Below are 25,275 nucleotides of genomic sequence, written 5' to 3'. Positions count from 1 at the left end.
CTCCCCATATTCTAGCACTCAACTTTACGTTCAGGAAATTTTGCAGAGGCCAATTAATCTACTGACTCGCCTGTCTCAGGGATGTGGGATTGAACTGTAATACGCAGAGAAACCTCAGGCGGTCACAGGGGGAATGTGCAGACAGCACCCGAGGTCAGGATTGAACCCTGGTCTCTGGCGCGGTGAGGGAGTGGCTCAACAATTTGTACCACCCAGTGATTTTCATTGTTGTCCGTAAAATCTAAAAGTTTCAAGCCACAACCACCTTTAAACCTGTTGCTTGAGTGCGGGCTGCGAATATATATGTTATTTTTCTCTCCAATGGAAGAGGAAAGATTGTACCTGCCGGGTAAATCTTGCCCTTGGGTGGGTGAAGACAAGTGGGGAGTATTGGTGAAAGGATGAGAAGGGAAGGGGGGGAGAGAAAGCAAAATCGACAGAAAGTGTCCGCATTCAGAGTTGGGGAAATCGAGGACCAGACGACATAGGTTTAAGGTGAGGGGGAAAGATTTAATAAGATTAAATATCCTAAATTATCCTAAAAGATTTAATCGTTGCCCAAAGGGCAATTTTTCTTTTTACATAAAGGATGGTTGGTATGTGGAACGAGCTGCAAGTAGTTGAGGCAGGGACATTTCAAAACGTTTTAAGAAACAGGTACATGGTAGGATAGGTTTAGAAACATAGAAAAATAGGTGCAGGAGTAGGCCAGTCGGCCCTTTAAGCCAACACCACCATTCAATATGATCATGGCTAATCATCTAAAATCAGTAACCTGTTCCAGCTTTTCCGCCATATCCCTTGATTCCTTTAGGCCTAAAAGCTAAATCTAACTCTCTCTTGAAAGAGGGATATGGGGCAAACGCAGGCAGGTGGGAGTATTGTAGATGGGGTATGTTGGTCGGCATAGCAAGTTGGGCCGAAGGGCCCGTTTCCACGCTGTATGACTCCATGGTCGACAATGTTAGAAGATATCTCTGACCAACTGTTTTGAAGAATTAAAGAAAAACAGCTGAAGAATGAGGAATGAATTACCACTATTCTTAAATTACAAGAAACATTCAGGCAACAGTTAATCTCTGGTGCTGTACAAGACCAAAGCCCCCATTTATTCTACAACGGTCGATAGATCTTCATGCCAACAACTCTAGTTGGAATACAGTCCCATGGGTTCAGCTGCACTTGACCCAAATGATCACTATTGTCCACAACTGTTGGCAGGAAGGACTCCATAATCCAGTTTAATCTATACTTTTCCAGAAACACACAATGTCTCTTTACAACTAAAATCGGCCAGAAACAGGGCAGAAATCTCATCTTCATATATCAGGCCCCACATCTGTGCCGGCGTACAAACCAACCACCAGCCAACCTTGTCTAGAGGTTTAACGTATGGTGAGCACTGATTAGCACCAGCTTGACGGCACTGGGCCTGTACTCGCTGGAGTTTACAAGGATGAGGGGGATCTCATTGAAACCTAGCGAACAACGAAAGGCCTGCATAGAGCGGATACGGAGAGGATGTTTCCACTAGTGGGAGAGTCCAGGACACAGAGGGCACAGCCTCAGAATAATAGGACGCAATGAAGAGGAATTTCTTTAGTCAGAGGGTGGTGAATCTGTGGAATTACATAGACATAGAAACATAGAAAATAGGTGCAGGGGTAGGCCATTTGGCACTTTGAGCCAGCGCCGCCATTCAATATGATCATGGCTGATCATCCAAAATCAGTAACCCGTTCCTGCTTTTTCCCCATATCCCTTGATTCCGTTAGCCCTAAGAGCAAAATCGAACTCTCTTGAAAAAAAGAGTTCATTGCCACAGACAGCTATGGAAGCCAAGTCGATGGATATTTATATTGCGGAGATTGAAGGTGTCAGGGGTTATTGGGGGAAGGCAGGTGAATGAGGTTGAGAGGGTAAACTAGATCAGACATGATTGAATGGCAGAGTAGACTTGATGGGCCGAATGGCCTACTTCTGCTCCTATGACTAATGAACTTAGACCAGTACAAAGCTGTGGCAGTATAGAAACATATCTTCTAGCATTGCACAGTTTTGAGATACAGTGAGGAAACTGGGCCTTCGGCCGTCGGAGTCCATGCCAACCATCGATCACCCGTACACTAGTTCTATGTCCTAGACTTTAGGGGCAATTTACGGATGCCTATGTTTAGTTTAGTTTATGATTGTCATATGTACTGAGGTTCAGTGAAAAGCTTTTGTTTGCATGCTACCCAGTCAAGCTATCCACAGTGCGCAGGTAAAGGATAAAGATGCAGCAAAAAAAGTGCAAGATATAACTTCATAGTCCAAGAGGCCAATTAAAACAAAGGTCTCCCATGAGGATATAGAATCTCAGTAACAGGCCCTTCGGCCCACCGAGTCCGCCCCGACCAGCGATCATCCCCAACACTAGCACCAGGGACAATTTACAATCTTTTACCAAAGCCAATTAAGCTACAAACCTGTACATCTTTGGAATGTGGGAGGAAACCGGGGCAAATCCGCGCGGTCACGGGGAGAACGTACAAGCTCCGTACAGACAGCACCCGTAGTCAGGATTGAACCTGGGTCTCTGGTGCTGTGAGGCAGCAACTCTACCGCTGCCCCACCCACCGTGCCATCCCGAAACATGCTGTGAACTTTTACGGTCTCTTTTAAACTCTCGTCTTTCCCAATAATTCTCAAAGCTCTTGGATGCATCAAAAAGGAATTTCTGAATTCATCTGAAATATCTCGTTATAATAGTGGATACAGAGTGTATGTTGCCAAACTCCTAGTGTCTATCCTCTCAAGCTATAGGTTGCCCAGAATGTTCTTTTTTCTGTAAGGAAAACCAGATTCCTCTTGATTACATGAAACCAATGTTAAGCTGTGATCAAGGAGAAGCTATCTGGCTTTGCCAGTGGATTTCCCTCCTCTCGAAGGGAGCCTGATTGCTCAGACAGAAACCATTCCAACTCCAAGCAACTTCTGATTCCACACACACAAAATCTATTTATTTTGGTTTTCAATCATTTTTGCTCCTTAATTTAAACAAAACTACTGCAGTCCTGGCCCCAGCAAGGAAGCCAAATGCATTCGGAGAACAATTGGCGTAATTAGTTTGATGATCATGCAGTCTTGTGTGCATTCAAGCATTCCCAGAGGGGCCAAAGTCCAGACAATCAAACCCGGTAGGATCTAGAAACAACGAACTGCAGATGCTGGTTTACAACAACAAAAAAAGACACAAAGTGCTGGAGTAACTCAGCGGGTCAGGCAGCATCTCTGGAGAACTGGGATAGGTGACGTTTCAGGTCGGGACCCTTGTACAGACTGATTGTGCGGGAGGTTGAGAGTTGAAAGTTGGAAGAAAGTGGAGGGGCATGACAAAGCTTGGCAGGCAGTAGGTGGATACAGGTGAGGGATATTCGTTATACCGGCAGATGGTTGGACAAAGGCCACGGATGAAAAGACAGAAATGCAAATCAAAAGAATTGATGCGGGCAGAACTGTGGCACAGCGGTAGAGTTGCTGCCTAATGCCCCTGTCCCACTTAGGAAACCTGAACGGAAACCTCTGGAAACTTTGCGCCCCACCCAAGGTTTCCGTGCAGCTCCCGGAGGTTGCAGGTGGTTGCCGGAGGTTGCAGGTAGTGGAAGCAGGTAGGGAGACTGGCAAAAACCTCTGTGAACCGCACGGAAACCTTGGGTGGGGCACAAAGTCTCCAGAGGTTTCCGTTCAGGTTTCCTAAGTGGGACAGGAGCATTACAGCGCCAGAGACCCAGGGTTCAATCCTGGCCATGGGTGCTGTCTGCATGGAGTTTGTGCCATCTCCCTGCGACTTTGTGGGTTTTCTCCGGATGCTCCGGTTTCCTCCCACACCCCAAAGCGTGCAGGTTTGTAGGTTAAATGACTTCTGTAAAGTATGTTGTCCCTAGTGTGTCGGATAGAACTAGCGTACGGGGTGACCGCTTGTTGGCGCAGACTCGGTGGGCCGAAGGGCCTGTTTCTATGCTGTATTTCTAAAGTCTAAAGAGTTGTGAATTGTGAAGTTGGAGGAAGGAATGCAGCTCAAAGGGCAGGGGGAGAGGAGAAAGAGGTGCATGTCCAGGTGGGCCACAGCTGAGTGGGGTGTGGGAGGGGAGAGGGGAGAGGAAGAAGGGGAGTGCTATTGTAGTTACCTAAAATAGGAAAATTCAACATTTATACCATTGGGGTGTAGGCTACCCAAACAGAATACGTGTGTGGCCTCACTCTGGCAATGGAGGAGGCCCAGGACAGAAAAGTCAGTGTGGGAATGGGAAGGGGAGTTGAAATGATTGGCAACGGGAAATAGAGCAGGTCTTGGCAGACCGAGCGCAAGTGTCAGGCAACAACACTAGGCCTTGCCAATGTACATGGCCAGCCATTATTTTTAAACCGCTATCCCTAGTTCGTGATTCACCCACAAGATGAAACGCCTTCTCTTCACACAAGCCCCTGCTCCAGTTAATCCTTCCCCACCAAACATCACACTCATTCCAGGTATTGAGTCCACTGAACTGTCTCTGAACTGGTCCTAATGCATTCACATGAAGAGGCCTGCACAGTACAGGAACATCGGATGATCAGATGTGGCTGAAACAATATACAGTAAAGCCTCAAAATAACAGACCGGGGGGGGGTGAGGACGGCATCTGTAATTGTCGATTGTCCCACTATAACCGGGGGAGGGGTGTAACGTTTAACCTTAGGCCGAGAGGGAGGAAACGCAGCACTGGGGGGGGGGGGGGGGGGTTTAAATGCGCGAGAGCCGCAGAGCCTCCGGCCCCCCACAAGCGGTGCAACCAGAGACGGGTCCCGTACTCACACCCCATTCATACTGCTCGCTCTCTCCGCTCCCACAACCGGAAGCTCCCGCCACGTGGAGCTGGTGGTGCGGGGGAGGGGGTGCAATGCGAGCCTCGGTCCACTATAACCGAACTCTGCCACTTAGAGGTCCGTTATTGCGAGGGTTTACTGTTAACTGAAGCAGCCAGAAATCAAAGCGGAAAGTGCTGCAGTCGTTAAGTAAATCAGGCAGCATTTTCCCGTGGCACGAGTTACCAGTTCATCGGCAGAGTATTCAACCCAAAATGACAAATGGTGACTCCGTTTTCGCTTTCCACAGATGATGTCGGACTACCAGCATTTTCTGTTCACATTTCAGATTTCCAGCATCAGTGGCTTTAATTTAGACTTTAGAGATACAGCGAGGAACTAGGCCCTTCGGCCCACTGAGTCAGTGCCGGTCAGCGATCGCCCCGGACACTAACAGTATCCTACACACTAGGGATAATTTACAATTTTACCGAAGCCAATTAACCTGCAAACCTGCACGTCTTTGGAGTGGGGGAGGAAACCGGAGCACCCGGAGAAAACCCACGTGGTTGCGGGGAGAACGTACAAACTCTGTACAGACAGCACCCACAGTCAGGATGGAACCGGGGTCTCTGGCGCTGTAAGGCAGCAACTCCACCGCTGCACCACTGTGCCGGCCGAATTTGATTTTATCAGAGAAGACACAAATTTGATTGATGCAAGACATGGAAATATTTCAAGACCACAGCCATGGATATTTAATCCAAGGCTGATGTTTAAAGCAACTCTAAACTCAGCTCTAAACACAACCAGCCTGAAAGCAAGCAATGAAAATATAAGCTTCAAGGGAGGAGAAGCACCATGTTTTATTCCAGAGTTAAACACGACTCTCTCACTCCCACAGAAATACAGTTCAGATTCAATGGTACTTTACTGTAACATGTACCTCGGTGCAGTGAAAGTCTTTCTCCGGCATATAATTCAGTAAAATCTTACTGTACACGAGCACAGTCTATAGCGATTCAACTGAATTATGAAACATATTCTCCAGGGGATGTTAACGATCATAAACATCTTCAAAACATCTCCATTGAGATGTTGCTCATCTGGGCACTCTGCCCCCTCCCTAACTTCTGCCCCACACCGAGCACCCTCCCCAATTCACTGAATCCCACACAAATACTCACCCGCTCCAGTGAGATGAACATTTGCTGTAAAATTCTTCTGCCGACATTTGCGATTTTCAACCTTTTGTGTGTGTGAGAGAGACAGACAGAGAGACAGAGAGAGAGACAGAGCGAGCGAGAGAGAAAGAGAGAGGGAGAGAGAGAGAGAGAGAGAGAGAGAGTGGGGGGGGGAAGAGAGAAATCTCTCCTAACTGCCCCGAAAGGACGCAGTGTGTGATATGCATCAAAATGTATTATATAATCCAAGGTGAACCATCTATTCAGGTCTCGCCACAAAGATTAGCAAATTCTGCAGCATGACAGCACAGCAGCAAGCCAGTCACTCAAATCCACATTTTTCTTTTTGTTGAGGGGAGGTTTTCACTTAAATACTAAAGGACAAAAGAGGGGCAAGTTGGACATACAAAGACACAACCCACCACAATACAAACAACAGCAGACAGGCTTGTCCAGATCAGATCTGTGTTTGCTGCTCCCTCCCTCGCAGTTTTTTCCCCACACGCCCCCAGAAGATACACTTTGATGCCGGGCTGGGGGCGGAAGGGTTTGCTTTGCACCTTGTTTACGGCGACACAGAAGATGAGTACAGCGCGCTGGCTTCGGGGAAGGGGAACGCAGAGCAGATTTTGTTTGCCCACTCCCACATTCTGGAAATTAAACCTTCCAGACAGCAAACACAGAAATGATCTGCCACAGAGATGAAGGATTACCAGGCCCGCTGAGCTGACAAGTTTGCTGCCTCTGCAACTACTGTACGTTTTTGCTGATCGCCTTTCCCTCAGCACGTTCGGCTGGTGCCCACCCCTCGAAGAAAAAAATTACCGATAGATGGGAACAAACACAGTTCCTCTGAAGCAACGGGAGTCCAGCTTTAAAATCATTTGAACGCGCATGGGGCATTTCTCCAGTTTCAGCTTCCCTTTGGTTCCTCACTGATACAAGGTGGAATAGTTTCGAAGGACATCTACTGAGGTACAAAGTGCTGGAGTAACTCAGGGGCGGGTGATGTTTCACCCGCCACCAACTAGAGAGCGGTCCTGACCTACCATCTACCTCATTGGAGACCTTCAAACTATTTTTAAATCGGACTTTACTGGACTTTAGACTTTACAGAGATACAGTATAGAAACAGTCCCTTCGGCCCACCGAGTGCACAGTAACCAGCGATTCCCCCGTACACTAACACTATCCTATACACCATGGATGATTTACAATTTTCACTGAAGCCAATTAACTTACAATCCGGCACATCTTTGTAGTGTGGGAGGAAACTGGAGCACCCAGAGAAAACCCACGCGGTCACAGGGAGAACGTACCAACTCCATACAGACAGCACCCGTGGGCAGGATCGAACCCGGGTCCCTGGCGCCGTGAGGCAGCAGCTCTACCTTTGCGCCACCGTGCCTGTCGCCTGTCCAGTTGCTGTCTGACCGGCTGAGTCACTCCAGCACTTTGTGTTTTGTTCAAATTTGCAGCATCTGCAGTTCATTGTCTACTATACACTAAAATCCATGGCTTTCGAAAAGGCTATTGGCTTGTGCCACTGGAGTGCACATGATAGGCACTTTAATCCACAGAGCAGAACCCAAGTGAGAGTTGATTCAATGAACTAAAATGCAAATAAAAATTCTAAACTTACAATTATTCTGCACCGTTCATGACTTTCAGGATATCCAAAAGCACTTACAGCCGGTAACCTACTGCACGTGCCAGCGTACACACCATTGCAGTGAGGTTTACACTGCAGTCGCGCTATACTCAGCCAGATCCCATTAACAGTAAAGAGATCAATGGCCAAAACAGATAGTTGCCCGAGGGATAGACACAAAATACTGGGGTAACTCAGCGGGTTAGGCAGCATCTCGGGAGAAAATGGATAGGTGATGTTTCGAGTTGGGACCCTTCTTCAGACTTAGTTATTAGTTGCCCGACGGATATGACATTATGAGGGAGAATTGATAGGATGAAAGCAGGGCAGGGGAATCGAGAACCAGAGGCAAGAGGGGAAAGAGTTAATAGGAACCCGAGGGGAAACTTTTCCCCCACAGAGGGTGGTAGGTGTATGGATCGAGCTGCCAGAGGAAGTATTTGAGGCAATTACTATAACGACATTTAACATACACTAGTTGTGAAAAGATACCTAAATCTCAAGATCAAGGGCGGCACAGTGGTACAGCAGTAGAGTCGCAGTCTTATCACCAGAGATCCGGATTCGATCCCGAGTACAGGTGCTGTCTGTACGGAGTTTGTACGTTCTCCCCGTGACCGTGTGGGTTTTCTACGAGATCTTTGGTTTCCGCCCGCAGTCCAAAGACGAACAGGTTTGTAGGCTATTTGGCTTGGTGTAAATGTAAATTGTCCCTAGTATGTGCAGGGTAATGTTAATGTGCGAGGATCACTGGTCTGTGCATTCTCAGTGGGCCGAAGGGCCTGTTTCCGCGCAGTATCTCTAAACAAAACTAAAATCAACTCGGTTTGATATTAAATGACATTAAGGTGTCTGGGCATGTGTTGCTTTTACAGAGCTGTCGCATTTTAGGATGGAGGCAAAAAATATTCTCCAGGGTGTCCTTCCCGCTGTCAGATCTCCCCGGCATTTAAAAGTCATTTGGACAGGTACACGGATGGGAACGGTTCAGAGGATTATGGGCAAAATGTGGGGCACAGAGGACTAGCACAGATGGGCCTCTTGGTCGGCATTGACAAGTTGGGCCGAAGGGCCTGTTTCCCTGTTGTATGACTTTGACTCCATGACTATATGAACAATTTTCAAATCACTAGGGATTTATCTCACCCTGACAACTGCAGGTAATACATTTTTAACTATCCTTTTAAAGCACTTCTTCCTACTTCAATAAGATGTTTTATAGTCACTCCCACCAGGATTCCTCGTGCTATTCAGATCAGAGGCACAACTGCTGTCAGTAAGTATAGTCTGTTGGAGATGTTGAACTGATGGGTTAATGGGCAGGGACTACCACATAAATTTAGAGGCCTACACTAATCGATGAATAAGCAGCTACTAACATTGCATGCAGTGAGTCATTCCAGCACGTAAAGCTATCAGAGATAAAGATGAACCTGACTGGAGCTGCTAAAGAAATCAGAATATCTACAAGGAATGCACATCCGATTAAAAACTCATCTAGCACCAGACAGGGATGGAGGTCAGGACAGCCATTATCAGCTTGTAGTGAGACTAACTTCACATCGGCGTCGTAAGGGATTTTCTTTTAGAGGAAAGAGACATCCACATTAATAGAGATTTTGTGGCCCATGGTTTCATGTAATAAACCCTTCTTTCCCTCAGACAACTAGCTGTTTTATGGGTACGGATGCAGCAGGCCGCCACTGAGACAGTTCATACTCGCAGTGAGGTATTTCGGGCAGGGGGTGGGGATGATGATTTCGACTTACGTCAATTCTAACTTGGGTGAGGGTTCACGGAAAGTAACCCTGACACAGGTCGGGGAGTGCCTGTGTAGGGTGATGTTCGGACAACAAGATAGTTGCCTCCATATGTCAAGGCATTTACATAATCATTGTTTTACAAATAGTTTCTCTCCAAAGTTTCTCTTAAGAACAAAATGACACAAGGCGCTGGAGTAACTCAGCAGGTCAGGCAGCATCCCTGGACAACATGGATAGGTGATGTTTCTGGTCTTCAGACTTTAGAGATACAGCGTGGAAACAGGCCCTTCGGCCCACCGAGTCCATGCCGAACAGAGATCACACCGTACACTAGTTCTGCCCTACACACGGAGACAATTGCTAGAAGCCAATTAACCTACAAACATGTACATCTTTGGAGTGCGGGAGGAAACCGGAGCACCCAGAGAAAACCCCACGCGGTCACAGGGAGAACGTACAAACCCAGTTCAGATTGCACCCGTTGTCAGGATCGAGCGTGGGTCACTGGCGCTGCAAGGCAGCAACTCTACCGTAACGTCACTGTGCCACCCTGTGACCTGCTGTCTTTTTTGTTGTTGCTGTAAACCAGAATCAGCAGTTCTTTGATTCCACTCCATGCCCTAAGGGCAGGGTAACCCTGCTGTGCACCATTAAATTATCACCCTCTGCCAAGCAATGAGTGAAGTTCCAAACGAGTGGAGCTCACCACACATTCTACGACAGGGAATAAAAGGGCCTTGATCACATGGCAGATCGCCACATCAAAGTAGGTGCCGCTGGCTTTGAAGGCACTTGAACAAGGTGCAAGAACTTATCGCATCCGTGCTCATTCACTGCATCGGATGGTAGGCGCTGGCAAAGTGGGTCTTCTTCCCGCTTCCCGATTTTTCTAAAATTGCTCCCAGGAATTAATCCTTTTTTCATGGATGCCATGTACCCTCTGCAATATTGCTCAAGCAAATTTATTTTTAGAGTGTATAGATACAGCATGGAAACTGGCCTTTCAGCCCACTGAGTCCATGCCGATCAGTCTGTACACTAGCATTATCCCACATACTGGGGACAATTTACAACCTTTTACCAAAGTCAATTAACCTACAAACCTGTATGTCTTTGGAGTGTGACCAGAAACCAGAAATCCCGGAGAAAACCCATCCTGTCAAGGGGAGAATGTACAAACTCCGTACAGACAGCACCCGTAGTCGGGATCGAATCCGGGTCTCTGGTGCTGTGAGGCAGCAACTCTACTACTGTACCACCATGCCACACTTGCTTATTATCCAAACTCACAGCAGCTCAGTAACCAGCACCTCATTTTCCACTTTGGTAGCTTCCAACCCGATGGTAACGAACATGAACGAGTAGAAACAAGGAACTGCAGATGCTGGTTTATACCCAGGGTGGTGCTGGAGTAACTCAGTGGGTCAGAAAGCCTCACTGGAGAGAAAGGATGGGTGACGTTTCGGGTTGGGTCGTTTCTTCAGCCTGAAAGTAGGGGTTGGGAGGAGTGAGGGGCAGGTTGAAGAGCTGGAATTTTAGGACCACCCCCTTCCCGTGTCCCACCTGGAACACACCCATTACTCCCCCTCCCCCTCATTCCTGACAATCATTTTACCTCACGCCTTCTGTTTTAAACTCAGGCCTCTGCCCCAATTATCTGCCAATCAAATAAACCCCCTGGCCTGTGTTCACTTGTTACCGGCCACACTTTGTCCTGCCTCTCTCCCCCCCCCCCCCCCCCCCCCACCCACCACAGTCTGATGAAGGAGTCCCGGCCTGGAACGTCGCCTGTACATGTTCTCTGGAGATGCTGCCTGACCCGCTGAGTTACTCCGGCATCTTGTGCTACTTTTTTTTTTTTAGTAAATCAGCATCTGCAGTAAATCAGAGTAAACATTGTGCTTTTCCCAATCCTGATGTCTGGAACGCCGCCACCATTTTCACCCCTCACCCGCCCACACTCCCGCAGATTGGAAAAGCCCCACCAAGCTTCCCGATGTTGGGGAAGTCCAGAACAAGGGGTCACAGTTTAAGGATAAGAGGGAAATCTTTTAGGACCGAGATGAGAAAAACATTTTTCACACAGAGAGTGGTGAATCTCTGGAATTCACTGCCACAGAAGGTAGTTGAGGCCAGTTCATTGGCTATATTTAAGAGGGAGTTAGATGTGGCCCTTGTAGCTAAAGGTATCAGGGGGTATGGAGGGAAGGCAGGTACAGGATACTGAGTTGGATGATCAGCCATGATCATATTGAATGGCAGTGCAGGCTCGAAGGGCCGAATGGCCTACTCCTGCACCTATTTTCTATGTTTCTATGTTTCTAAGCCTCGTCACACCCACCTCCCACTTCCACTACCCCCTCACTGTTAACATGTCCCTTCAAACATTCCTCCAGGCCCGATATCCCCAGACAAGACTGGGTCTGATAACAATGCTACATACTGACCGCAAAATTGGTTTGATAATTTTGGTATTGGTTTATAATTGTCACCTATACATGGGTCTAGAGAAAAATTGTGTTTGCTGTCTATCCAGTCAAAACCTACCATTCACAAGTACAATCAAGTCACACACAAGTACAACAGGGCAGCACAGTGACCATGCGGGTAGAGCTGCTGCCTCACAGTGTCAGATGACCCGGGTTTGATCCTGACTATGGGTGCTGTCTGTACGGAGTTTGTACATTCTCCCCATGAACGCGTGAGTTTTCTCCGGGTGCTCCGGTCTCCTCCCGCACTCCAAACACATGCGGGTTTGTAGGTTAATTGGCTTCTGTAAATTTTCCCCAGCGTGTACGATAGAAATGGTGTAGGGGTGATCCTTGGGCGGCGTGGACTCGATGGGCCGAAGAGCCTGTTTCCACGCTGTATCTCTAAACTAAACAACAGGTAGTCCAAAGAGAAAAATGCCAAAGTACAGAATATAACTTTGAACGTAGCACAGCACAGGAATAGGCCCTTCGGCCCGTTATGTCCATGCCACCACCACTTCTGGCTCCACCAACACCATTCCTGGCAGCATGTTACAGGCACCAACTACTCTCTGTGTAAAACAAAAACTTGCCCAACTTCAACTGAGCCAGATGCATTCAGAACGTAGTGTCCCTCAACCAAAGAACGGTCCAAAGGGCTGCACAGTGAGTTGCTGCCCTAGAGACCCGGGTTCGATCCTGACTACGGGTGCTCTCTTTACAGAGTTTGTACGTTCTCCCCGAGAGTTTTCTCTGGGTGCTCCAGTTTCCTCACACATTCCAAAGGCCTACAGGTTTGTAGGTTAATTGACTATGTAAATGGTCCGTGGTGTGTAGAGCAGTGCGAATGTGCACGGTGATCGCTGGTTGGCACGGGCTCGATGGGCCGAAGGGCCTGTGTCTGTGTGCTCTCTCTCTAAAGTCTAAAGTAAAGTTTAAACGGAAGGATATGGATCACATTCAAGCAGAGGACATTCATTTTGCATCTTTAACAGCACCAGCATTGTATCTTCACAATCTAAAGTCTACACTTTGTAGAGACAATGGGCATCCCTCCCTCGTGTATCATAACTTGCTGAAAAGCTTCAGAGCTCACTGATTACAGTGCTCCACTAAGCTGATCCCACTGAATGAACTGGCATGCTTACTGTTAGCGTAAGTGCTTTCAGAGTTTATTTATACATATATAAACACAGGGTCGTCAGAAGGGCCAAGGATCAAGGATCAATGAAGGAGGGTCACACGTGTAATGATATCCCAGTACCTTAAGCCTGCCCTGCAGCCTGGGTGAGTGGATCAGAAGGGCGACATCACCCCCCAGGCAAATACTTTCAAAAGGATTACTGAACATTATGTTAAACTCAGCTGACAGCTTCGCCCATTCAGATCATTTGAGCAAAAGCCAGCTTGGATGCCCCACGTAGCTAGTTTACTTTAGAGATACAGCGCGGAAACAGGCCCTTCAGCCCACCGAGTCCGTGCCGACCAGCGGTCACCCCTTACATTAACACTATGCTACACACTCGGGTCAATTTACAAAAAACAATTAACCTATCACCCTGCACGTCTTTGGTGCATGGGAGGAGGCCAGAGCGCCCGGAGAAAACCCACGGGGTCACATGGAGTACGTACAAACTCTGTACAGACGACTCCTGTGGTCAGGTTTTGCTGAGACAAAACTGAAATACATTAGTAAATAAGCAACTCAATGCCAACTCCACCATCACCAGATCCCTATCCCAAATATCCACTGGATCCAACACATAGAAAGCATTTTATCGGGATGCATCACACAGCATGGTTAGGGAACAGCTCCAACCAAGACCACAAAATACTGCAGAGTTGTGAACGCAGCCAGCCCAGAACACACCAACCAACCTCCCTTCCATTGACTCCATCTACACTGCATACTGCCTCGGCAAGGCCACCAGCTAAATGCATTTTGTTGTCTCTGTACTGTACAATGACAATTAAAGTTGAATCTGAATCTGAATCTGAATCTGAATTATAGAGGAACAGTCTCAACCCTCTCCCATCAGGCAAGAGGTACAGAAGTGTGTAAATGCACATCTCCAGATTCAGGGGCACTTTCTTCCCAGCTGTTATCAGGCAACGGAACCATCCTATCCAACCAGAGAGTGTCCGGAGCTACTATCTGCCTCAATGGAGACCCTTGGACGAACTTTAATCGGGCTCTACTGGACTCTTACACTGAATGTTATTCCCTTTATCCTGTATCTGTACACTGTGGACGGCTTGATTGTAATCACGCATCGTCTTTTGGGTGAATGGACACCATGCAACAAAACCTTTTACCTTGTTCATCGGTACTCGTGACAATAAACTAAAGTAAGAAGACAGACAGACAGACACACACACACACACACACACGATAGAAGACTGCTTCCTCAGCACCTCGAGCAGTTGCGGTGAACCATCTTGAGATACACGGGGACACACAAACTGAGACAGAGTTATTTTTGCCCGGGATGCACGCGATATTTATGGTTGGCCCGCTGCCAATGTTATATATGATGTTCATACAGGACAGTTGGCGATGAGTGCCAGCAGCTGGGCACCACTTGGTCAGTGTGCACGGGAAATCAGACAAGAATGAACTGAATTCAGACAAGATGGTACATTCATTGCTGGTCTGCAACTTTTGCTCCAGTTGAACACCAGCACAATTTTTTTTTTCTGTCAAATTTTGCTCGTGAGGTCATTGTAAAGTTGGCCCCCTCTGGTTCCCCTCAAACCTAGCGGAAGGATTGGCGCACAGCATTAAGCTTCTGGAGTCACGTCCACTGCTCGAATAAACCGGTGATCATACGAGTTCCCTGTTGGGGAGCTTCAGTGATATGTGCGCTTGTAGATGAACCAACTCAGTGAGTTGCCCCTTGTGTGCAGGCGGCAGGGACTAGGTGGGAGGCAACGGTTAAAGGGAAAATGAGTCAGGGAATGAAACGATGCTCATAGTCCTGCGTTCTGGAGATGGGCGAGATCACCGCTGGTCACGGCAACTGAAGGACATCCCCGACTGTGAACGGTCAGAAATAGAAATACATACTCTATTCCTGAAGGTGATAGACACTCGAACCTGCTTGGACAAGCAAGCGTGCAAAATATTTCAATCGGTTGAGGAACTTGAAGTGCGATACAACGGAAAGCATCTTTACGGTGAAAGAGTTACATGATCTCTCATTTTAACCAGTTTTTTTTTTTAATCCACTCTATTAATTCATACCAAACATGGGCCTAGCAAAGCTGGGACATCTTGGACAGCATGGACAAGTTGGGCTAAAGGGCCCGTTTCCCTGCAGCATGACTCTGACTGCTATAACTTTATTGACTGAGGAACTATTGTTTCACGGAAGGAGCAGACAGGAGTCAATTACTGTGTGACAGAGTTATTCAACACAGGGACAGGCCCTTCAGCCCACCATGTAGATTCCGATCATCTGTAGTAGTTTCACTTTGCAGCAACTGTGTGAATGTGAGTGTGTGTGAGAGTGTGTGTGCGAGTGCGTGTGCGAGTGCGTGTGTGTATGCGAGTGTGTGTGTGCGTGTGCGTGTGCGTGTGAGTGTGTGTGCGTGTGTGTGCGCGTGTGTGTGTTTGCGAGTGTGTGTGCGAGTGTGTGTGTGCGAGTGTGTGTGCGTGTGTGTGTGTGTGCGAGTGTGTGTGCGTGTGTGTGTGCGAGTGCGTGTGCGAGTGCGTGTGTGTATGCGAGTGTGTGTGTGCGAGTGCGTGTGTGTGTGCGAGTGTGTGTGCGTGTGCGTGTGTGTATGCGAGTGTGTGTGCGAGTGTGTGTGTGCGAGTGCGTGTGCGAGTGTGTGTGCGTGTGCGTGTGCGAGTGTGTGTGCGAGTGCGTGTGCGTGTGTGTATGCGAGTGTGTGTGCGAGTGTGTGTGTGCGAGTGCGTGTGCGTGACAGAAAGTTCACAGCTCATTTAAAAATAAATTAAAATACATTCTGCATCTCCGCTTCACCTGCTGCAAGGCGAATGTAGTCCATGGGGAATCCTAGGAATAGCCGCAAACTGCACCAACTGCATCGTGTCCCGTGACATCAATGGTGTTTCTGGAAAGGAGTGAGGACGGCCCACATTCCACCATGTGGGCAAGTGAGGTTTTCATTCAGAACAAGAGCCACAGACCGCAGTGGCTACTTTCACAATAGGAATTTACCCCTTTGTACGAATCAAGGGGCTTTGAAATATCAGAAGCAGATTAAGTGGGATGGTGACTTGGCTGCACGCACGCTGGTTGAGGAACAGCTGGAGTATGCACCTGCTGTACACAGCACGCAAGGGTGGCAGACCCAGTGACTGGCACCAACGTTTGTCTCCAGGTACTGGCCACTGATACAAGCCCCAGCATCACTGGAGCAGATGTCCACTCTCCCAATGGCATCCCCTGGACAACAGGCTTGCCAATTGATATTTACTAAACAAATGAGTGTTGGGATCGAGTGTGTAAAACCCACCTGAACTTAGTGACAGAGTGCGAGAGTGTGAAATACATAAGGGTAGAGAGAGTGAGGAGGAAAGAGAGAGGGGGAAAGAGAGTTTTCCTCCCACATTCAAAAGACGTGCGGGTTGGGAGGTTTATTGGCTTCTGTAAATTGTCCCAAGTGTGTGGGATAGAACTAGTGTGAACGGGTTATCACTGGTCTGCGGGCCGAAGGGCCTGTTTTCACGCTGTACCTCAAAAACAAAATTTTAAACTAAAAGATGCCATCTTCTGAATCAAACATTAAAACAACCACCAAAAGAAGCAAAATGCGGGAGTAAGTCAGCGGGTCAGGCAGCATCCCTGGCAAACATGAAGAGGTGATATTTCAGGTCGGGGGGGGGGGGAAGGGGATGAAGAAAGCTGGAAAGTGATGGGGCTGGACAGAGTCTGGCTTGTAATGGATGAACACAGGCAAGGGGGTAATTTGATAGGCAGATTGTTGGACAAAGGCCAGGGATGAAAAGACAGGTGTAAGCCAGGAAAGGATAAGATTTGCAAATTGTTACGCTCGAGGATAATAATAATAATAATAATAAATTTTATTTATGGGCGCCTTTCAAGAGTCTCAAGGACACCTTACAAAAATTTAGCAGGTAGAGGAAAAACATGTAAGGGGAATGAAATAAATAGTAGAGACATGACTAGTACACAAAGTAAAGACAGCATTCAATACAAAACACAATATGAGGCAATTAATGCACAGATGAAAAGGGAGGGGGACGTGGGGCTAAGGATAGGCAGAGGTGAAGAGATGGGTCTTGAGGCGGGACTGGAAGATGGTGAGGGACACAGAATTGCGGATCAGTTGGGGGAGGGAGTTCCAGAGCCTGGGAGCTGCCCTGGAGAAGGCTCTGTCCCCAAAACTGCGGAGGTTGAACTTGTGGATGGAGAGGAGACCGGCTGATGTGGATCTGAGGGACCGTGAGGGTTGGTAGGGGGAGAGGAGGTCAGTGAGATATGGGGGGGCCAGATGGTGGAGGGCTTTGTAGGTGAGGATCAGGATTTTGTAGTTGATCCGGTTGGAGGTGGGAAGCCAGTGAAGTTGTTTGAGGACTGGAGTGATGTGATGCCAGGATTTGGTGTGGGTGATGAGTCGGGCGGCTGCGTTCTGGACCAGTTAGAGTCGGTTGATGTAGGTGGAGCTGATGCCAAGGAGAAGTGAGTTGCAGTAGTCCAGTCGGGAGGAGATGAAGGCATGGATGAGTCTTTCAGCAGCGGGAGGTGTGAGAGAGGGTCTGAGTTTGGCGATGTTGCGGAGATGAAAGAAGGAGGTTTTAATGACATGGCGGATGTGAGGCTCAAGGGAGAGGGTGGAATCAAAGATCACGCCAAGGTTGCGGGCCTGGGGAGATGGGGAGACAGTGGTGCCGTCGATGGTGAGAGTGGGGTTATTGATTTTGCTGAGTGTGGCTTTGGAGCCTATGAGGAGGAATTCTGTCTTATCGCTGTTGAGTTTGAGGAAATTATGTTGCATCCAGGTTTTTATAGCTGACAAACAGGAGTTGATATGGGAGAGGGGGGGGTTGTGGGGGGATTTGGTGCCGAGGTAGATCTGGGTGTCATCAGCGTAACAGTGGAAGTCCAGGTTGAAGTGGCGGAGTATCTGACCAAGGGGGAGGATGTAGATGATGAAGAGGAGGGGGCCGAGTACGTGCCTTGGGAACGCCTTGAGTGACTGGGGTGTGGTTGTGGAGAGAGATGAAGTGGGATCTGTTGGAAAGGTAGGAACGGAGCCAGCTGAGTGCAGAGCCTTCAATGCCGAGGTCTTTGAGTCTGGTGAGCAGGATGTTATGGTTCACTGTATCGAAGGCTGCGCTCAGGTCGAGGAGGATGAGGATGTTGAGGGAACCAGTGTCAGCAGAGGTGAGGAGGTCGTTGAGGACTTTGAGGAGAGCAGTTTCTGTGCTATGGAGGGGGTGAAAGCCAGATTGGAGGGGTTCAAGTAGGTTATACGCAAGGAGGTGGGAATGAAGTTGCGATAGAACGTTGGATAGAACGGTTGTGAACTATATAGCCGTTGTACACACACACACACACACACACACACACCTTTTCTATATTGAACTTTGCTGGTTTAAACCAAAGATAGACACAAAATGCTGGAGTAACTCAGCGGGTCAGGCAGCATCTCTGGAGAAAAGGAATGGGTGACGTTTCGTGTCGAGACCCTTCTTCACACTAGACCAGTGATCGGTTCTGCCTCGGGACATATGACGATAAAATACCCTCGAGAATAACTTTAAAAGGGACAGAAATACATATCCCTTATGCAGCTGCCACTCTGGTATAGTTAAGAAGCATATTTACCAAATTCCAACAAGGGACTGAAAGAGTGGGGGGGGGGGGGGGGGAACTTGCACTGTTGGGGGTGACTAATAAGCACAAAAAACATGAAGATAAGACACATTTCAGAAGGTCATAAGGAATAGGTGTAGAATTAGGCCATTCAGCCCATCAAGTCTACTCCGCCATTAAAACATGGCTGATCTATCTCACCATCCTAACCCCATTCTCCTGCCTTCTCCCCATAACCTCTGACACCCGTACTAATCAAGAATCTATGGATCTCTGCCTTAAAAATATCCACTGACTTGGCGTCCACAGCCTTCTGTGGCAAAGAATTCCACTGGATTCACCACCCTCTGACTAAAGAAATGTATCCTCATCTCCCTCCTATGAGAACGTCCTTTAATTCTCAGGCTATGACCTCGAGTCCTAGACTCTCCCACTATCCTCTCCACATCCACTCCATCCAAGCCTTTCACTATTCTGTATGTTTCAATGCGGTTCCCCCCCACCCATCCCTCATTCTTCTAAACTCCAGCGAGTACAGGGCCAGTACCGACAAACGACTTCAGAAAAGATGAGCTGACGGTGAGGCTCCAGGGAGAAACAACTACCTGCTACCAACATCCCTTGTTGCCACGGTGATGCAGAGTCTCCTACAGATGCACGCTGAGATTTGCATCGCTTTCCATAATCATCAGAAGGTTTGCATCAATTGATCAGGCAGTTGATGCAAATATGTTGCAAGTTGATGCGGGGCCACCGATTGGGTGGGTGGCTTACAACCCAGGGGTATGAACGTTGAATTCTCTCATTTTAGATAGCTTCTACAAACAATCCCCTCCCTGCATTTGAAGTCGGTTAACCAGTTGCATAGTTTCCAACGAGGTATCCCTCTTGGGATCACACTGTCCCCAGCCAACATTCGGCCTATCAGGGAACCTCCATGCCTGGCGTCATCTGTTGCCGACCAAGATTTGTCCTGGTCTGAGGTAGGTAGGTGTAGGTGTGTGTGTGTTGGTAGGTGTGTGTGTGTGTGTGTGTGTGTATGTGTGTGTGTAGGTGTGTGTGCGTGTAGGTGTGTGTATGTGTGTAGGTGTGTGTGGTGGTGTGTGTGTGTGTGTGTGTGTGTGTGTGTGTGTGTGTGTGTGTGTGTGTGTGTGTCTGTGTGTCTGTGTGTGTCTGCCCCCCCCACCAATCAGTCTGAAGAAGGGTCCTGACCAGAAACGTCACCTCAGTTCAGATTAGTTTATCGTCATGTGTACCGAGATACAGTAAAAAGCTTTTTGTTGCATGCTAACCAGTCAGCAGAAAAACAATACACGATTACAATGAATCCATTTACAGTGAGCAGATACATGATAAGGGAATAACGTTTAGTCCAAGGTAAAGCCAGCATAGTGCAGTCGGTCAAGGATAGCTCGAGGGACATCAAAGAGGTAGATAGTAGTTCTGGTTGTGGTGGGATGATTCAGTTGCCTGATAATAGCTGGGAAGGAACTGTCCCTGAATCCGGAGGTGTGCGTTTTCACACTTCTGTACCTTTTGTCAGATGGGAGAGGGGAGAAGAGGGAGTGGACAGGGTGTGACTCGTCTTTGATAATGCTGCTGGCCTTGCCGAGGCAACGTGAGGTATAAATTGAGTCATTAGAAGGGAGGTTAGATTGTGTTATGGCCTGGGCTGCATCCACAATTCGCTATCCATTTTCTCCAGATATGTTGCCTGACCCGGTGAGTTGCTACAGCATTTTGTGTCTACCTTTGGTGTATAGCAGCATCTGCCAACCAGTTTATTACAGATTGAATATTATCACCATAAAGCTGCAATCTCCCCATGTCAGATCACCATGGAAATCTCACCAAAATGTATTTTTAAATCTTAAAATATATCAATTATATCAATCATATTTTGCTAGTCTGATGTCACTTTCTGAAAGGGCAGCACACTGTGGCGCAGTGGGTAGAGCTGCTGTCTCACAGTGCCAGAGTCCCGGGTTCAATCCAGACCCCGAGTGTGTGTTGCTCCCACGTTCTCCCTGTGACCATGTGGGTTTCCTCCGGTTAATATCTACATCGTGAAGACGTGGGCGTTTACATGTTAATTCATCCTCTGTAAATTGCCCCTCGTGTGTCGGGAGTGGATGTAAAAGTGGGATAACAGAGACCAAGGGTGAACGGGTGATCGATGACCGGCATGTACTCGGTGGGCCGAAGGGCCTGCTTCCATACTCGATCTCTAAACCAAACTAAAACACTAGAAAGGGATACAGTATTCAAAAAGATGTTAATGGGGCAATGGAATATAAATGACAACTGACATATCTTTTTGCTTGTAAAGCTCAGAAATTAGAAAGTTATTACAGCAACATGCATATCTCATCTTGTTCGTTGACAAAGCACATTAGTCTTTTGGGCTCAATGTTAAATACAACATTTGCGGCCACTCCCATTTACCCCATAATTTATTTCATTTTGGATTGTCCCATCACCAGGCACCTGCTCCGTACAATCTTCCCTCGGTCTATGTGCAATTGCCATTAGTGCTTGTGAAGGAAGGAACTAACCATCTCCTTGATTGTCTGCTTTGATCTGTCATTTTCACACCTTACCCTTCCATATCTCTAGATTCTCAATCCCCTGGTTCTCAGGCTGAAGAAGGGTCTCGATCGGAAAAGTCACCCATTCCTTCTCTCCAGAGATGCTGCCTGTCCCGCTGAGTCACTCCAGCATTTTGGGTCTATCTTTGCCATTCGTACTTCTTTGCTTTACAATGAGGCCATTAGAACATGTATTCATCCATTCTGAAGTTGAGAGAATTTAGATGTGTCGAAATGGCTTAGTTCCGAGTGTATTAATTCTCCTCACCTCAGTTCCACCTCTCTGTAAACCTTGTTCACATGTATCCTTGTGGGTGGAATGCTTGATAGCCGTCTTGCTTTCCATCCGAGTCCATCCTAAATAATCATTCAAAACTGCACTGGGACAGACCTACACGAGACTCGCCTGGACCAGTCACCGCTCAGAACCAGAACTAGAGCGTGGACTCTGAAAATGGGACCAAAACATGGACTCTGGCGTGCGGGCTCAGTAGACTAATTCTGTACACTTGCTAATTGGGGATCGGCAGTAGGGCAATATTCTACAGGACTGCTTGTAAAAAAATAACTTCAGTGTTAGCTCTTAGCACATGGCAATAAAAGCACCATTGAGGTGCGAGAGAGTGGCGAGAGTGAATATATAAGAAAAGCAATACAATTAATCGCCACAATATTGGTGCAAGCAATGGTAGACCCAAGTACAACCAAAGGCATTCCATAGAAGCTCATAATGCAGGGTGGTGTTGTGCAGCGTTCAAGAACATGATGGTTGTTGGGAAGAAGCTATTGGTGAACCTGGTGGTCACCCTCCAGGCTACACCCGTCATCTATTTTCCAACACAATGAATTTAAAAATAACTTCCTGTGCCAACAAATCCCACAACATTGTAGTCTGTCAGCATGACATCAGTGGCAAAGGGTGATGGTGCGGAGACAGAGAGTGTCATCACCACTCACACTGAAGCTTGGAGATTTAAAGCAAGCAAGGCAAAGATGTGTGACGGTGACTAGGCTGAAAGTCAGGATCACTACACACGTGTGAGGGTAACGGACTGGTCACTGGTCTCAAAACAAATTGTTTCGACAAGCCGACAGAGGGTGTTTTTCATTGAGAGGGGTTAAAGTATATACACACACACACACATATGCATATGTATGCACAAATAAATATGTATATACACGCATACATTATACACACACATTATGGGGGGGGGGGTGGGGGGGGGGGGGAGGAAGAGGAAGAGGTAATTGAGGAGATCTTGCATTGAGAAACCCAAAGCACTTTGTAGCCTAGAAAGTATTTAAGGAGCACTGTCACTGAGTTAATATAGGAGACCTGGCAAGCAATTAATGCACAGGGGCGCACCAGTAGTTGCTGCCTCACAGCGCCAGGGATCTGGATTCGATCCCAACTACAGTTGTCTGTGCGGCGTTTGTACGTTCTCCCCGTGACCACGTGGGCTTTCTCCGAATGCTCTGGTTTCCTGCCGCACCCCAAAAGATGTATAGGTTTATACGTTAACTGGCTTCAGTAAATTGTCACTACGCTGTAGGATAGTGCGAGTGTACAGAGTGATCACTGGTCACGTGGACTCGGTGGGCCACGCTGTAGCTCTAAAGTGTAAAGCTCCTACACACAGCAGTGAGATAATGGCCAGAGCAGCTGTTTTGAGTGACACAAGTTAAGGGGATTAACATTGGGCCAAGGGACTGAGAATAATCTCTCTGTTTTTCTTGAAAGGTTGGTGCCATGGGATTATTCACATTCACATGAGTCTGCACACAGGGCTTTGCTGTCACGGCCTATTGAAAGATGGCATCTTTGACAGCACTGAACTCTCCACATAATGTAGACACAAAATGCTGGAGTAATTCAGCGGGTCAGGCAGCATCTCCGGAGAAAATGGATAGGTGACGTTTTGGGTCGGGGCCCTTCTTCATGCCTGACCCACTGAGTTACTCCATCATTTTGTATCTATCTTTGGCATAAACCAGCATCTGCAGTTCATTTTTATTACGTATCCCCATAGTACTGACTTGTCCATTTTGGTTTTAAGTTCTCTAGTTCTTCGGATGCGCTTGGACTCTCAGCCTTCCGACTGAGAAACTAATGCCGTCTATGAAACCATGGCTGGCCCCAAAACAATGACAGTCACAGCGTGTCCTTGCAACGGAGACACAATGAACTGCAGATGCTGTAAACCTGAGCAAACCACAACGTGCTGGAGGAACTCGGCGGCTCAGGCAGCATCTGTGGAGGGAATGGACAGGAGATGGTTCAGATTGGGACCCAGTCGGAAGAAGGGACCAGAAACATCGCCTGTCCCTCCACAGCTGCTGCCTGACCCGCCGAGTTCCTCCAGCATGTTATGGTTTGCTCAAGTGCCCTTGCATTGTGGTTAGTGCTGGGTTTAAGGTGGTGTGGGATTGACTGCAAACAGGTTTAGGCTTATTATTGTCACATGTATTGAGGTACAGCAAACAGCTTTGGTTTCTATGCTATTCAATCAGAGAATACTACACATAAATACAATCAAGTCAAACTCAAGTACAATAGGGGGAGCAAAGGGGAAGATACACAGTGCTGAATATAACTCTCAGCATTGTAGCCCATCAGTCCCAATGACAAAGTCCAATGTCCACAATGGAATATAGGTGAATCGGACAGCACCCTAGCTTATGGAAGGACCGTTCAGAAGCCTGACTATAGAGGGGTAGAAGTTATTCCCGAGTCTGGTGGTCATTCCATCTTTGTTCAAATAGGTGCATGGTCTTCATCCATTGCTTAAGAAGTGATTAACACTGCCGGAATTGGACACACATATATAGTAAAACACACATAGACATGATAAAACAGAAGTCTGAAGAAGGGTCACAATCTCAACCATCATCTATCCATGTTCTCCAGAGATGCTGCCTGACCCGCTGAGTAACTCCGGCACTTTGTGTCTGCCGACGGTATAAACCAGCATCTGCAGTTCCTTTTCATCACATTGTACTAAGACGCAGGTGGCTTTTCAAAAAGCGGTAATCATACTGCACAAAACCGTTCAGCTTGTGTCATTATTTACACTAAACACCTGATGATGAAAGACAGCCAAATGGTGGCAATATCCTGATCACGGTAAATAAATGGGGACAGACCACCATTTGATCCTCCTAGCGTAACCAATATCGCAGGAAAACACAGCTGTCTCTTCCAGTGGAACTTTGTCAAATGTGTTTTGGAAAATTACTTTAAGGACTACCATGGTTCATTTGAGATACCACCGACAGTTAAAAAAAACAAAGAGAATTTTCCACCTCCAACTGAACTTTAACTGCCAGGTATTTATTTTGTCAACATTGTACAAATCAGCAATATCCCCGATCAATTAACTGTTAATTCATGTCAGGGATATTGTTAGAGCAGTAGGTCAGAGACTGCCCGGGTTGACAATCCAATCACAAAGTGCTGGAATTGCTCAGTGGGTCAGGTAGCATCTGTGGAGAGAATGGACAGGGTGACGTTTCAGGTCAGGACACTTCTTCAGACCGATTGTAGTGAGGAGAAAGATGGGGAAAATAAGAAGAGATAAGGTCAGATAAGGCGAGCAATGCAATTTAAAGCTGGGGTGTGGTGTGGTATCTGTGGAGGGGAACGGGGAGCGGGGGGGGAGGGAGATGGATATAGGGAAAGGAGGGACCTGGGAAGTGTGTGAAGGAGGGGGGTTACTGGAATGGAAGATCTGTACTCCTTCCCCCACCCCCCCCCCTCCCCCGAAACCTTTCCTCAACCAACTTCGGACAAACACTTCTCTATATTTTAGTGGAAGATCTATACCCTCCCCTCCCCCTCCCCCTCCACCCCCATCGGCCTTTCCCCAACCAGGTTCTGACAAACCTCTCTACATTTTTTTGGATGGTCTATTGTCCCCCCCACATCCCCACCCACCAACCTTTCCCCAAACAACTTTTTGGGGAACACTTCTCTATAGATTTTTTT

General features: G+C 47.6%; 1 protein-coding gene across 2 annotated transcripts in view; it reads right to left on the bottom strand.

Moving 5' to 3' along the window:
* LOC116986367 (rho GTPase-activating protein 39-like) overlaps positions 1-25,275 on the bottom strand; it is a 126,338-nt gene that overhangs the window by 28,176 nt on the left and 72,887 nt on the right. The window contains exon 1 of one of the 2 annotated variants that reach the window (XM_033041822.1): positions 6,015-6,100. The exons of the other annotated variant lie outside the window; for it this stretch is intronic. Coding sequence (XP_032897713.1) covers positions 6,015-6,061 — 47 coding nt within the window. The 5' untranslated portion in view covers positions 6,062-6,100. Of the gene's footprint in view, positions 1-6,014; positions 6,101-25,275 lie in introns of those variants that run through there. 2 annotated transcript variants of the gene reach the window in all.

This window comes from Amblyraja radiata, chromosome 23 (assembly GCF_010909765.2).
Source record: "Amblyraja radiata isolate CabotCenter1 chromosome 23, sAmbRad1.1.pri, whole genome shotgun sequence".
Lineage (NCBI taxonomy): Eukaryota > Metazoa > Chordata > Chondrichthyes > Rajiformes > Rajidae > Amblyraja > Amblyraja radiata.
The sequence above is the reverse complement of the archived record's forward strand: the minus strand, read 5'-3'. Positions and strand labels throughout refer to the sequence as shown.